The sequence below is a fragment of the Arvicola amphibius genome, chromosome 7 (genome assembly GCF_903992535.2).
Source record: "Arvicola amphibius chromosome 7, mArvAmp1.2, whole genome shotgun sequence".
Taxonomy (NCBI): Eukaryota; Metazoa; Chordata; class Mammalia; order Rodentia; family Cricetidae; genus Arvicola; species Arvicola amphibius.
The window spans coordinates 39055641-39071920 of NC_052053.1; the positions used below are offsets into that span (position 1 = coordinate 39055641).

The 16280-nt window shown below is 37.6% G+C and overlaps 1 protein-coding gene across 1 annotated transcript in view; it reads left to right on the forward strand.

Moving 5' to 3' along the window:
- The window catches only part of Lrp1b (LDL receptor related protein 1B), a 1542993-nt gene that overhangs the window by 955848 nt on the left and 570865 nt on the right, over nt 1–16280 (forward strand). Inside the window, exons 29-30 of the mRNA XM_042055373.1 lie at nt 394–621; nt 15648–15822. Of these exons, the coding sequence (XP_041911307.1) occupies nt 394–621; nt 15648–15822 (403 nt within the window). The remainder of the gene's footprint in view (nt 1–393; nt 622–15647; nt 15823–16280) is intronic.

Consider the following 16280-nt stretch of genomic DNA (forward strand, 5'->3'; position numbering starts at 1 on the left):
GTTTGTTTACTGTTTGTGTTAGTTTTTGAGACAGGTTCTCACTTATGTAGCCATGGATGGCCTGGAACTCAAGAGATCTGCCTGCAACTCCACACCTAATTTTCATGAGCAACATTTAGCTATGCTGAGATAAAATCAAGTACTGAGAATTCCTTGACATTTCAAACTAAATTACTAATATTACTTAAAGATCTTTCTAGCCTGTTTTACAGCTTCTTGTTCTGAGTACTTTCAATATAGATGATCTATACATTGTTTCCACTAGATTTTTTTTTAAATTATTCTCCTGTGTTAAAACTGAAGCCATTGAAAGTTGCTATTTTAGAATTTCTGGACTGTGTTAAACTTGTCAAACAATATAAGAAAAATAATCACTTTAATTTGTTTCTCTAGAAATGAAAAAGTTTCTTCTTTATGCAAGACGTTCCGAGATCCGAGGAGTGGACATTGACAATCCGTATGTGAACTTCATCACAGCCTTCACTGTCCCGGATATCGATGATGTTGCTGTAATAGACTTCGATGCCTCTGAGGAACGTTTGTATTGGACAGACATCAAAACACAAACCATAACACGGGCTTTCATTAACGGAACAGGGCTAGAAACAGTTATTTCAAGAGGTAAAAGAATTGTGTGACCCCAGCAGTGTTTGTTATTCCATTTGCAGTAAACAGTTTCTTTCATGTTCTTCCTGCACTGTGCAGCTCCACTGAAAGTTGGAACTGGTTATGCGCAGACCCAACAATCTACTCTGCATCTACCTACAAAAGTCAAATGCCGCAGTTAAACCAAACGCTATTTTGATAACCAGAAATTTAGTTCCATTCAAAGGAAAAATTCCAAAGCAAATGAAAATTTTCAAATGCCTAAACACATTAAGAAACTTTTTTTTTCTCTGCTGTGAAACACTGCTCACATGGAGACAACATAACATATAGCAAGTATTGGCTCAGTCCTCTGATTTAAGTTGTAGAATCAAACCTCTCTTTAAAAATATTATAAAGAGAGATATTCCAGAAGCCTCCCCAGAAGCTCTTAGCAGATTCACTTGCATTAACAACAAAACAACAAAGTCCATAAGGACTGGCAAGATGACTCAGTGCCTCAGTGGGTAAAAAATCCTTACTGTACTAGAGAATCTCACCTGAAAGTTGTCCTCTGACATTTACGTGCTTGCCATGACCTATATCAGCTCACATGACTATGTATGAACCTGAACACACATGATGATGAAATTAATTTCTAAACTATAACATCCAGCTGGGATTACACGTGAGTGTGGTGGCTGAACTCTCAATATTCAGCATCTAATTGATGCACTATGGGTTTGTGTTGGAGATTTTCACTTTCTGTCAGTCACTGCTTGGTGAATGGGTCTTCACTGAGCACTGTTCACTGGGGCTGAAACCAGACCACACTTGCTTTCTCTGCAAATGTAGGCTCTCTGCACTTCATACAGGCGTATCAAGAGGACTGGGAGGCAGTGTGATTTTTATCAACTTGATCTAGCACCTTCGCTTTGAAGAATGCTGGAAATGATAATCAAACTGTATTTAAGAAGTGTTTAATTTTTTTTCATTTTACTCAATATCTTTATTTGCAAAATCTTTATATCTTTTAAAATCTTATATTTTTAATTGAATACAGATTCTGCTCTCATAAAATATACATCCCCACCATAGTTTCCCCTCCCTTCACTCCTCCTAACTCCCCTCACCTGCTTTCTCCCCCAGATCCATCCTTCCTCTGTTTCCTCTTCAGAAAGGGGAAGGATGGATCAGAAGTCAAGAATACTTAAGTTCCTAATTAGTGCAACAAAGAATACAGGTTCTCAAGCCACAGCCTTTCAGGAACTTCAGCTATACCCAGGGGTGGCATAGGCTGACAACTGACGTGTGTCTGTATTGAGATCAGCTGGTCACATATTAGTGCTGTTAAAAGAATGTACTGATGTTAATTCAGTATTAATTCATCAGACGTGATAAAATTTACTTCTAACTCAACTGAAGGAAAGTCTGAAGAATGGATATGATGATTTCCTCTTTCTACACAACTCTTTTCTAACAGTAATGGGTGTAAAATTTGTACCAGGCCCAAAGATCTCATTATGCTCACTGAAATGATTCTCCTTCTTGAAAGAAGATCAAGGTCTCTATGACTTTATCAAAAATGTCCAAATTTCTCCAAAATCTCTGAGACCTGTATACAGCTAAAGATGATGCTTATAAACTTTAAGGCACAGGCTTCTGACTGTAATGGTAAGACTGGAATCCAGTTCTAATACATTAAGTGTATATTTGAGAAAAATATAAGACTTTTCCATTTAACAGACTTTGAGTGCACCTACCTTTCCAAATTGAGCTATAATATTATTTCACTAATAATACACATACTCATTAGGATCTGCAATTAATTAAGTCATTTGGACAAGTATTTCCTATAAGAGAAGTAATAGAGGGAGAGACAGATGCAGGGCAGCCACTGTAATACCCATACTTCATCCCCCAGAGAAGCCAGAGCACAGACAAGCCCAGGGAGCTGAAGAAATAGAATATTATTGCATAAATTTCCATATATATATATGATATATATATATATATATCAACTAGCACTTATTTCTATGCTTCAGCTTATGTTAATACACAGAATGGTATTTGTTTTGAAGAGGGCAGAGTGAGACATTTAGCTTTGCTTTGGAAGTGATCTCTTTACCAAAGATATCTAATAGAGATTCCTGGGCTATGCACAGAGTTTAACCTGAAGGGAGACGTAGAGGCTCTGCCAAAGTGGCTCCTGTTCTTCACAGATTCAGTGGATTTGTGTTTTTTCCAGAGTGCAGCCTTGTTAAAAAATAATATGGTGCTTTCAATGAGAAAAGCCCCATATGCTCGCTTGTGTATTTGAACACTAAGTTGGTAGTTGGTGGTATTGTTTGGGAAGGTTTAGGGGTGAAGTCTTGCTGGAGGATGTATGTTGGGAAGGTCTTTGAGAGTCATAGTATAAATCCAAAAGATGTGAGAAGAAAAACCACTGACCCAAATCATCATGGGAAACAAATTTAAGCAAGCAGAAGCAATGTTTCTTATCTGTGTATACATGCCGCCTTCCTTTATGGTGGAGTTCTAGAGGTCATTTGGACATGAGAAAAACAAGGTTTTCTAGCTCAGGGGTAGGTGGTTTTTAAATGGGGGATTTGGTTGGCAAAATAGGTGGGGTTATGGGAGCAGAGTCTAATAAGGTAAACATATCAACCTTTTGAAACAGATGTAGGGTTGCAAGACAGTCTTTGCAACTGCTTGAACTAAGACATTGGCATTTTCTGGAACAGGCAAGGCAGAGCCGTTTGTAGCTAAGGTTACAGATGGGGAATGGCTCAATCCTTAAGAAACAGTGATTTAATCAGAAATAGAAAGGAGCCTAGTTTGTTTTTACTGTAAGATGACCTTTAAGCCTAAGACAGAAGCAGACTGGTTCATCAATAGCTTTGCTTCACCACTACCAATTACCTGTCCATGCTCATTCTTGCCTTTGTAGATATGATATCTCAGCTTCCTGAGCCTGTTGCCATGCTTACAGTTTGCTGCCATGCCTTCTTACCATACGGACACGTATACCTGTAGAACCATATAACAAAAGCAAACACTCTTCCATAATCTTTTTCATTCATGGTGTTTTGTCTCAGCAATGAGAAAGTAACTAATACAGACTGGTAGAAAGTTCCATTCACAGCATCAAAACCGGCAATGAACTCTTGAAAGTTTGGCTTTAGACCTCATCAGAGTATCACACATTCCCACAGTAGTCTATTTTGCTTGGCCATCAGTCCTTTTGCAGTCCTGTGGATGGCCTCTGAAGTTCTTGTTTCTCCTCTGCACACGACCGCCCTTTGATCCTTCAGAGTGTGTTTTTATTTCTTTTTTCTTTTTATTGAAAATATATTCTTCTTGCATACAATACATCCCCACAACAATTTCCCCTCCATCCACTCCACCTACACCCCCACTTCTTGATTCCCCCAGATCCACTCACCCTCCACTTCATGTTCAGAAAAGAACAGATCCCCAGAAGATGGCAGTCAGGCAGTACAAAACAAGATACAATAAGACATGACAGAAGCCCTTTTCTTGAGGCTGGAATAGGCAACCCAATAAAAGGAAAGGAGTCTCCAGAGCAGACCAAATGGTCAGAGACACAGCTGCTCCCACTGTTAGGAGTCTCACGAGAACACCATGCCAACATTCATAACACAAAAGCAGAGGACTTTGTGCAGACCCATCCAGGCTCTTTACTTGTTCCATCAGTCTTTGGAAGCCCAGGTGAGACTTGTTTAGCTAATTGAGTGGGCATATTCTTCTGGTGTCCTCCATCTCCTGACATCTAGGCTTTCTTCCCCATCTTCTGCAGTGTTCCGAGGTCTCTGTGGTGAGAGACCCGTTGTAAACCTCCAATTTAGACTCCTTCTGCATAATATGTTGTGCTGGTCTCTGCATCCTCTCCCATGTGCTTCTTGGGGAAGCCTTTCCGAAACTACTGAAAAGGACGACTGGATGAGGCACCAATCTATCAGCATAGCAGAATACCATTAGAAATCTTGTTCTCTTTTTCTTCCCCACCCCAGTAATGTTTAGTTCTACCCTAGGCTTCTGGGATATCCAGCCTCCAGTTTACTGTCCTTCCAGGCAGTGTAGGGGCATGGGCTACCTCTTGCAAAGTGGTCCTCAAGTTACCCCAAACATTGGTTGGTCACTCACACATGCTCTGGACCACCATTGCCCCAAACAGATTGCAGGAAGAGCAGTTTGTAGATAGTGGGTTTTGTGACTGAACCGGTGTTCAAATATCTCTTTTTCTAGCCTGTGTAGTACCTTCTGATGCCAAGATTACAATTTAGGGGTGAAGCCTCCTTGCTTATACCAACTCAACCTCTCTATTTTCATGAGCTGAGTGGAACTTGTTTTCCACAATGGGACCCTGTTGTCAGCTTTTAGACGGTAATTTTATGACCTAGCCTCAGCTTTGGTTGTTAGGGACCTCAATTAGACCTCCTCAGTCAACAACTCAACAAAATGTACCTCAGTTCCTCCATTGGAAACCTTGCCTGGCCATAAAAAGATAGCCTGTTCAGAGTCCATGTCCTCCATTTCTAGGAGTTCTGGCTAGGGTTACGTTATAGATTCCAGGCAGTTTTCATTGCACTGCATTTCCACACCAGCCCCCAGGTGCCTCAGTTCGAGTTTTCTCTCCCCACACTCTCTGCCTCCATCTCTCCTTCACCCCGCAGTTGGATCTATGCTTCCCCCTATAGCCCCCATTACCTATCCTTTCTGGGTTATTCAATTGGAACTTGATTATCATTCACTTAACAACCAATTTTTTTTGGTTCAGAGTCAGTCGCTTCTATTTCTTTAAAGGTTATAGGGTCTATTTAAATTAGTTAGCCAATCTTGATTTAGCATGGGTAAATGATACCTATGAAAAAAATTATCCATTTCTTTTCTATTTTCCAGTTTGATGGAGCACATATTTTTAAAGCATATCCATATTATTCTCGAGATTTCCTTGGTGACTTGCTATGCTCCACTTTTCATGACTGATTTTGTTAATTTGGGTATTCTTTCTGTGTCTTTTAGTTAGTTTGGATAAGCGTTTGTCTATCTTGTGGATTTTCCCAAGGAATCACTCTTATTTTTCATTGATACTTTGTATTGTTCTTTACCTTTATATTTTACTGATTTCAATTTTCATTTTAAAAATTTCTTGCTGTCTGCAACTCTTAGATGTGATTTCTTCTTTTTTATTTTTATTTATTTACCCTATAGCTTTCAGGTGTTCTATTGATTTCTAGTATGATATTTCTCCAATTTTTTTTAATGTAGACAGTGCCATGAACTTTCATCTCAACACTGTTTTCATTGTGTGCCATAAGTTTACATATGCTTTGTATTTGTTTTCATTTAATTCTAGAAATTCTTTAATTTTCTGTATTACTGCCTTGGTGCACACACACACACACACACACACACACACACACACACACACACACACACACATATTGAGTTCAGTTTCCATGAGCTTGTAAGCTAGTTCTTATTTCTGTTGTTGATGATTTCCAACTTGCATCCATGGTGGTCTGGGAGAATGTGGTGGGCTTTTCAGGGATTTTCTTAAAAGTCTTCATTTCATCTACCCCTCAGCTTAAATTTAATATAAAGTCACATGCAAAAAATGGGTTATAAATATATCCAGTGTTCCAATCATTCCTGTTTCCTGAGGCAAACACTTATTGGTTCAAGTTTTCTTAAGGGAAACAAAAGCTTGCCTATCTTTCCCAGCACTAGACTTTGAATTAATATCTTACCTGTGAAAGATCTTCTTCATAACTATTTATAGTAAGTAGCTCAGGATCAGGTAATTCATTATAATGATAAATATTAATATTTGAAAATATAAGCATATTTATCATAAATTGGATAGTATTATTTATATGCAGTATGTGCACAAATGCATATATATATACACTTGAATATCAATGTGTGTTATTTCTGCTCTCAAAAAGTTATATTAGTTGATGTTGTCTTAAAGAACTAATTTAACATATATATGTATAGTGCTATATTAGACTAGCCTAAAGCTGTGGCCTAAGCAATCCAACAATGGATGTCTTCTTATAGAAAGGCTAAGGATCTGGAAGTTGTTCAGTCCATAAAACTGAATATTCCATCAGTAGCAATCTTGGGCTGGAGTTCCAGGGAAGTTCTAGACAGCCCCTTCTTTTTTGTCTATTTTGGAATCCTGAAGAAGTGGATTCTGATGTCAAGGAAGAAATGCCTCTGAAGAAATATAGTTGAACTTGCCAATGAGAATGAGTAGAAGGTGTGGCCCATATTTAACATGGGCTATCTACCTCAAAATATCTTAAAAAATCCTTCAAAATCCTTCCCAACTACTTAGGTTTTAGTTGAGTCTAGGTGTAGTCAAGTTGACAACCAAGATTAGCCATGACACAAAAATCAAATGTATTTTTAATCTAAGAGAAAAATATATTATAATTCACAGAAAGTTCTGGGCATCAAAAAGCTTTACTCTCTGTTCCCAATAAATCTTTGTTTGAGCCTCTGCCTGGACCAAATAGTTTCCCATCATTCATGTTGTCAGGCTTACTGATTGGATATGATAAACGACCTAACGTTAGTATGACACAAATGTCATCTCACTTAATCTCTACACATCTAATATTGTAAATGAATAATTTCCATTGTATAGATGAGAAAGCTCAAGGTCATAGGAAATGAACTGCTGCCCCAAAGGCATGGTGAAGAACTTGGCAGAAAAAGCTCACATTATTAGCACTCCTGTATCCTTCATTATGTTCAATAAGACAATTCAGAATTTCATTGAAAGTCACTGGAGGTAATTCCCTTAGCTCACAGCACTTTCCTCTTAAGATGGTTCCAGAGTTCAGTTGGACCTCCCAAGTGTCATCTACTCAGTGGTCTAGTGTTTTACACAACAGTGTGCCTCTCAAAAAAATAGTACACTGCTGATAGCACAACAAAGAATTTTACAAAGCATGAATGAACCTTCAAATTCCGAATATAAGAAAGAATAATTGGATGGATTGTGCTGGTTACTTTTTTTCAACTTAACACAAATCAAAGTCATCTGGGAAGGGAACCTCAATTGAGGAGTTGCATCCATTAGACTGGCCCATGGGCAAGTATCTGGGACATGTTTTTTTATTAAAGATTGATGTGCAATAACCCATCAGAAATGGGCAGTGCAATCCTTGGGTGGATGGTTCAGGGTGGTGTAAGAAAGTAGGCTGAGCAGGCAATGGAGACCGATCAATAAGCAATATTCCTCCCTGGCCTCTTCCTTAGTTCTTGCCTTCAGTTTTGTGCCTTGGGTTCCTGCTATGACTTTCCTCAGTGACTTGTGACCTGGGAAAATGCAAGGTGAAATAAGTTGCTTTTGGACAATATTTTACCAGAACAAACCAAGCTAAATTACATTTTCTTTAATTCATATTTTTCTAGCATTCTTTTTATTTTATTTAATTTTTAATTTACCCCTCTAATGATGTGTTTACTTTGAGGTTCATGTTGCTTTCTACTTTCTTAGATAAGGGAAACTATCAGTTAGCTTTGCAATTCTAGGGAATATTAAAGCTTCATTTACACTTGTATTTTGTTTCATTGTTGATCACACAGGTGTGTTCTTTTTCCCACATTTTCCCCTTTTATAAATAAAATGACTTCATGAGTTGGAGATAAAAGAGGTTAGCTTTAACCACATGCTTACTTCTTATAGCATGTGTTTCCTACACACTCAGTATCTCTGCAGATCCTCTGGTGGTATCTTGGTGAAATGCACCATTTTCTTTCCCCTCCCAAAGATTTTTATTCATATGAAATGTAAGCAAAGAATTAGACACGCAGTTGCAAGTTTATGAGAGTCCACGTCATTTTGAGGCAAATCTCATTTTTATTGGCAAACAAGCTTGATGTGTCTGCTGTATTTAAGCTATTCCCCTGCCTCTGCCTCCAGAGCACTGAAGGTTATCATTGTGTACCACCATGCTCATCAAAGTGTAATTCTCAATGAACTTTGGATCTAACTGAATTCTTGTAAGAGTTGCCTATTCATATTCCAAACATTATCCAGTTTTGTGGTAATTATTTTGTCAGTGCGAAGCAAAGCTTTTCTCTCTACATATTGAAAAGTATTTAATACAAGAATGGTTTGAAAATAATTATTCTAAAAATTGGTACAGAGAGAATTAAGAAAATGAGCATAGGTCCATAATAACAGTACTTTCTGGGCTTCGAAAGCATTAGAAAGCTTAACTGTGGGATGTCTGCTATTTACTGATATCTGATCAGAATTTTCCAGTTCTCATGTTTACCCAGAAAGTTTTTGTGGTGGAATCATATCAATATCTGTGATGCAATAATGAAAAAGAAAGAAAGGAAAAGAAACACAAGCAGCCACAATGATGCTTACAGTTGCTACCCATTAAGAACTACGCATGCATAGTTCAAACTGATAAATGGCCATACTGTCTGTGCCTACTTTTTACAGTTTCAATTAGAAAAGTGGGTGTTCAATTTTGTTTTAATATGCAGAATTTTGAAGAACCTTTATAGCATTTTCTAGGTTTGGCATTAGACTTTTGAAATGTTCTCTGTTCGAATATTTTAAACTGCTCATGATAATTCATTAGCTCAAGGTACATCACAGATGGTAGTATATCTAAATGTGACTAACTATAATGCATAAGGTTCAGCAAAATAAGGACTGTACCATGGATAGACAGTTTTGACAATTAGACCCCGTTCATCCTGATTTCTGGCATGTAGTTAATGAGGTACTAACTGAGGAAGTAAGTAAGAAGGCCTTGAGGAAAATGGGTCACTAGTTGAGGAATCCTTAGGCACAAAGCTCAGGGAACCTTTAGGAAACCCTAATGAGAAAGTAGCTAGACACTCTGGAGGCTTCATGTTGTACTCTGTCCCCTAAAAGATCATAAAAAGTAAGGGATTATTTCGCTGTGATTTTTTTTTCCTTTCACCCTCGACAAAATGTGGAACCACTGGTAAAATTTAAAGGTGATATGGGTAAGCTACACTCTGTGAAAGATAAATCAAATGGAAATTGTTGAGGTAGACAGCAAAACTGTAGACAGTAAAGATAACAGGCAGGGATGATATTAGCAACTTACATACATGTTCTGAATTTGAAACAAAAATTAGCCTAGAGCTGGAATGTGGGTCAGTTGTTGATTGGTTGACTAACATGCATTAAGTCCTGGGTTTGATACTGAGTGCCTTGTGATGATGTACACCTAGCACTAAAGGGAAAGAGACAAAAGAATCCAGAATTCAAGGCCAGCATTGTTTACCTCAAATTCTCCCCTCCCAATCCTTCCCGTGAGATGTGTGAAAATGAGGGCAGACCTTGGTTGGACATGGCACGGATGTTATGATGTAACTAACAGGTTGAGATGACAGATAATCAAACAGAGGTTGGAGGAGCTAGTGCAGAAGTGAGCAAGAAGCGACGTGGTGTTTCTTTAATTGACTGACATTTTATGTGTATGTGGTGTGTCCACATGTGTCATGTGTATTTTTGTGTGTGTGGAGACACCCAGAGATGAGTATTCAGGAATGTGTATGTACGTATAGATGTCAGAGATTAACACCAGAACTTTCCACTGGAGATCTGAAGACAGGGTTTCTCACTTGGACATAGGACTTGATAATTTCAAAACTCTGGCTGGTCCTGGTTGAATATTTTCTGTCTTGACTACCCTCATGGTAGGAGCAGAGGTAGTATGCCAGCCCATTCCGCATTTGAGCGGGTTCTCTGGATCCTAAATTCTGGTCCTCAGAGTTGTACGTTAACTGAGCCATCTTTCGAGTGGTAGACATGCTTTGCTTAGCAGAATATCCTCATGTTCCCTCCACGTTTTAGCACATATCAGATGTTTGTCCGTTTCGAGACTGAACAATATTTTGCTGTGTGTGTATACTTCATCATGTTTATTCATTCATCTCGTAGTCAACACATGCTGCTTCTAAATTTGACTGTTGTCAAAAATAACATTTTGAACATCACAATACAAATGTCCCTTTGAGACATCATCTCTCTTCAGCATGTCTTGAAAACTGTTCGCATAGAGCTATAGTTCCAGTCTTGGGAGGTGTAGGCAAGTAGATCCGATGTTCAAGGTCAATCCCAGCTACAAAATAACTTTGAGGTTAGATTAGAATTCATGAGATCCTTTCACACAAAATGAGGGGGGAGGAAATAGAATTCCTGAGCTTGAGGATAATGCTTTTGTTCTGTTTTGCTTTGTTTTGAGGTAACATCATTCTGTTCTCTCATGGGCTGCACACACATCCCTACCATCAGCACACAAAGGCACCAAGATTTCCCAATATTTTTTAAATTTGCTGTTGCTTTCATTTATATTGTAACTTAAAATATTTAAATTAATTGGAGCTGATATACATTATACAAAAAGTGTACGTAATTCTGGGGTACCTTGTAAAATCTCGATGCATATATATATATATATATATATATAAACATATACATATACACATATATATGTATATATAATATAGCACTTAAATCATGGTAAACTTTCAGTCTTATGGGATATATCATGTCTTAATTTTAAAAACAGTCAAAAATTCTTCTAGGTTTTAAAAAAACATATGCAGTTCATTGTCAATACCTGAAGAAAACCATCAGTGTTAAAGCTCAGAACTTCTAGTTAAGTTTAAGAACGTTAGTCCTACTGACCAACCGTTCTGAAGCTCCCGACCACTTTTCATGGCCTCTGTTAACTGCCATTTAACTGCGACTCCAATGAAACACACAGCTTTAGACTCTAAAAATGAGTGAGATCATGTGGTACTTGTCATTCCAATGCTTCGTTTATTTTACTTACTGTTATAATCTCCAATTCTATCTATCTTGGGGCATATGACAAGATCTGACCCTCTTTAGCTACATGATATTCCATTATTCATTGGTCCCATAGCTTCTTTTCATAAGCTGGCAGTCACTTTTATGTTTCCATTTCTTGGATCTTATACATAAGAGAGAATGAATATGAGATTTGAGCTATCTCTTCAGATGCTGGCTCCTTTCTTTTGAAGAGATATTCAGTTGTAATATTGCTGTTTTTTACTGTGGTTCTGCTTTTAAACTTTGAGGAAATCCAAACTGTTTCCCATGGGGCTCTACTTGTTTACACACTTACCATCGGTGAACAAGGATTCTCTTTTCTACTAATCCTACTGTCTTTTTGATGAATGTCATTTTGATTAACTTAATTTTGTTTAAAAAATTTTATGTGGTGTATTTTGATCATGTTCTTTACCTTCTCCCAACTCCTCCCCAATCCTGTCACCTCCTACCCACCCAACTTCATGACCATTGTCTTTCTTATTGGAGTGATGGGGTGTCTGATCATGCTTTCAATGTTTTTCCTTCTTTGATGAGTAGTATATTTGTGCACATTTTCAAATTCTTCCGACTGTTTTTATATCACCTAAGAATAAATTTGTATTCAAGTCTTTTGCTAATTTTTAAATCAGCTTTTGTCATCGTCGCTAAGTTGTTACTTAAGATAATTCAGCTGAGCACAACATTCAAATTCAAGGAATATTTTCCCTCAGCTGTGCAAGTGCTCGCTCACTCTTAGCTTCACCACCGTATTGAATTGATAACTGTCAAGTTTATCTGGTTGGCCTCTGGATTTGCTCATGTGTCTTTGCAACCATCCCTGTATCATCTCACAATATTCTCATTTTGTCTTTATGGGGGTTTTGCCTTTCATTACTCCAGTGGGAAAAAGCTCCAATATTATATCAGTATTCTTGCTTCTCCATTTATATGCTCTCCCTTGAAAGCATTTATTAAATATATTAGGTAAGTCACTCTGTGTTCTGGACCCATTTTCTAGCTTCCCATGGTCACTCTGGCTAAACATTTTCTTTGTTTTTCAGTTCCCAGGTTAACTGGGTCCAGCTGTTCTTTCTTTTTATTTTACATACAGTATTTAAATTTGAGGCCTCTTGATTGATTTGTTCTTTGGTTTTGCATTTACATTGCATTTGTTTGGACATTCATTATGTTCCTTTTTACTTCACAATGGTCTTTATCTATGGAAATATGAAAGCATTACTTAAGACATTTCTTTCATGAGAGACTAAAATTTGCTGTTGATTTAGGAAAAATGAGGCTTTTAAGCCTTTGATCAACTTAAGTCTCTCATTTCTGGCCAGTACCTAGTAGTATACTACTCAAGGTATAAACCATTTGGAGATATTCTGACATTTGCATATAGCTAAAGAACTGATAGAAAAATCTAGAGAAAAAAATGTTATTTTTTCAAAAATTCTTATTTTTAAATGGGAATGATTTTTCCCATTCACCCATCACTAATGATAAATAAAATCTTCTAGTAACTCTGTGGTCATTCTGCCTTGTTCTCACACTTTTGAGCTGTATTATACTAAGCCGCAAATATCCTACAAAAATGAAGATTCTTTCTCTGGGTTTGGTCTTGATGATGATTGTCACATTTCTGATCTCTCATTTGCTTACCTTTATAGCTTAAGGTGACTAGCATTTGTGTGTGTGTGTGTGTGTGTGTGTGTGTGTGTGTAACATGCAGACATTCATCTGTCTGTCTTGTGCTTTGACATATATTTGAGAACTAAAATTTATCATGCACCAGAGACTTTTGTAATTAGGGAGGGCTTTGCAGAACATATCATCTGTGTTTAGTTCATGAAAGTGGATTTACCCCAAACAGATGAAAGCTGAATTTTCTGAGAAACTCGCTCAGAGATGTTGGCGTGACTTAATTTCAAAAACCAGATGTTAAGAGTCAAAATATATTGTTTCAATATTTTTATTAAAAAGAAGAAGGATACAGTGGTTTTTTTTTTTTTTTCAACCATTTTCCCTCACGTCCTTCAAAGGCAGTTTTAGGGTTCTCTAAAATAATGAGTCGTGTGCTTTAGTTTGGAAAAAAAACAGGAAAGTTTGATTTCAACTGTCAGATTGGTAACTCAAAATGCTGTCTGGGCTCAAAACAATCACAAGGATACAAAATTCTGATTGAAATTTCCAGATATGTGTTCAAATTTAAAAAAAAAACCACCTTCAGCCTCAGGCACTTCAGCCTATACTTTAGTTTTGTAGCTAGTTGGTATCCTTGAAATTTCAGATTATTGTTTGGCAAGTTTAATAAGTCACTACAAATCTTTATGTTGAATGTATGCTGCACATGTCTGAGAAAACAGTCAACATATTGGAAACATATATTGATAACATATACAGAGTTTTGTTCTACAATTATAGAGGAGTACATTCTCCAGGCCATATATTGGGCTTAATTAGTAAGCAATTTAAAATATTCAGAGAATCATAGCATAAAAAGTATTTTATAAAGCATGTCATAGAAGAACAATATTACATCTTCTAAACAATTCCCAGAAATCTTTTGTGTTATTTTTAAGTAGCCTCAGGTTAAGATAAACAAAGATGGTGGGAAAAAAAATCTATGTAACTAATGTTGATAACAAAGACCCAGGGCCCCACGGTTGGAGCAGGAATCCAAAGCTCATTCTTTTAGGACTGCCTCTCTTCAGCAGGTGAGCTCCAGAAGGTGGGGGAGGAGGGATGCACCATGAGAGAAGGAAAGTCTAATTTTGAAGAACTTTTTTTTGTCTCAACAAGAAGAATATGCAATTGTGCTGTAAACTAATGCCGCATTCAGAATGTGGTGGTTGAGCAGTGACAGTTAGAAGGGAACCATACACAGGGAGCAGACTGAGGATGTGAGACTGGAACCAGCACTGCCAGGGCGACTGAAGAAAAGCTTCCTGTCCTTGGAAGTAAAATAGACAGGCATCACCCTCCTCTTTGCTTCCCAGCCCCAGCACAATTATTGGAACCCTGGCCCTCTTCTGCTATGTTAGCAAGTTTTGTAAGTCGGAACTTTTCTACTTTGATGGAGTTTTCCAATTTTATTGTTTTCAAAAAAATCTAGTTTGCTGGCTTCCTTTGAGTGGGCAGTTGTATTGAAGATTCCAGTCGAGTAAAGTGGTAGCTGCTGGGACTGGTCAGCCCTGGAGGAAGTCATGCCTGAGGACCACCTGAACACTTACTACCCCCATCCTTCCCACATTTGCCGAACAGGCTGCATTTTCACATGTCCGCTGAAGGTTTAGGAACTAATGATTAAAGAGCCTTAAATGCTAAACATTTATGAATACTAAATACTAGAAAATAACAAAATAAAAAAAGGAGACAAGTCCAGGTTAAGCTCTCAAATGCCATAGATAGTTACTAAAATGGCCTTACTATACAGTACTAATCTTCATAATTTGTAACAGTTGGCTTTACTATGTTTCTCTTTATAAAATGCCCCTGTGTGTTTAAGACACATCCCCATGCTTGTTTTTCAGGGTACCCAATTCACTAATCAAAGAAACACAGTGCAGACACCCGTTTCAATGGCACTGAATCTACACTTAATTAGACTTCTGTCATTACTGCAGGGTCCACATTTGGAATACCGTTAAAATGATTTTAGTTTTGTTCTCATATTCCATTAAATTTCTGTTAATTGTCTGTGTTGAAAGGGGTTCAAGTTTGCTGATTTGGGGAAGGTTGAATTATTTTATTTCACATAATTAGCAAATCAGCACTAAAAACTTCAAGCAGCCCATTTGTTAATGACACACAGTGCTCTTTCCTAACTAGACCTGTGTGGTGCCAACTGCAGAAGCTATTTTTCTCACTCAAATCGTGGTCACTTCTGCTCATAAGACTTCTTCCAGTGTCTGTTCCAAGGGTTTACTAGAGAATCATTGACTGCTACTCTAATTTTGATGATAATTGTTGCTTCAGGTTTCCTAATGCCTCAGCAGTTAGACATTAATGATTATGCATGCCTTAAGAAGTGTTGATAAGGGAATGAGATTACAATCTTGTACAATTTTAGCTGACAAATTAAAGTGTAAATTAGGTTTTCCCTTAGACAGAGAATAACTTACCTGAGGAGCCAGGCGTACGTGAACCTTCGGTCACTCTCCATTTTCTTTATCCTGTTTTGCAGATATTCAGAGCATCAGAGGGTTAGCGGTGGACTGGGTGTCACGTAATTTATACTGGATTAGCTCAGAATTTGATGAAACACAAATTAACGTGGCCAGGCTAGATGGCTCTTTGAAAACCTCAATTATCCATGGAATTGATAAGCCACAGTGCCTGGCAGCTCACCCAGTCAGGGGGTAAAGTATGATTTTTAAATTTCTTTTTTGCAACATTTTTTTTACTTTATTTCAGATTTTACACAAAACGATTGTTTAATTCAGGTGATATATGTATTGGAGAGGGAGTCAAAATGTGAATGGAAATTGAGTATGGAAATTGTTATAGAGATGTGGCATCCTGGTTAGAGATTTTTATCTGAATGAAAGGCAATTTATAAGCTCTCATTAGTGCATGTTTCTAGGGAATGAGAGTTTAGAACAAAAACTTGCCGAGGAAAAGTCATTTCCTTTAGAATGAATGCTGTTTGTGAATATTTCCTTACTGTGTGGTCACTACAAAGTCAGCCTGCTCTTGTCTCTGGTGAGTCCAGTGGCCTGTGTGATACCAGAGCTTTCAGGAGGAATGAACGAAACGAGTGCCTTCCCATGGACACATTCTAATCCCTTCTCAGCCAAGAGGATTCTGTTTAGATGAA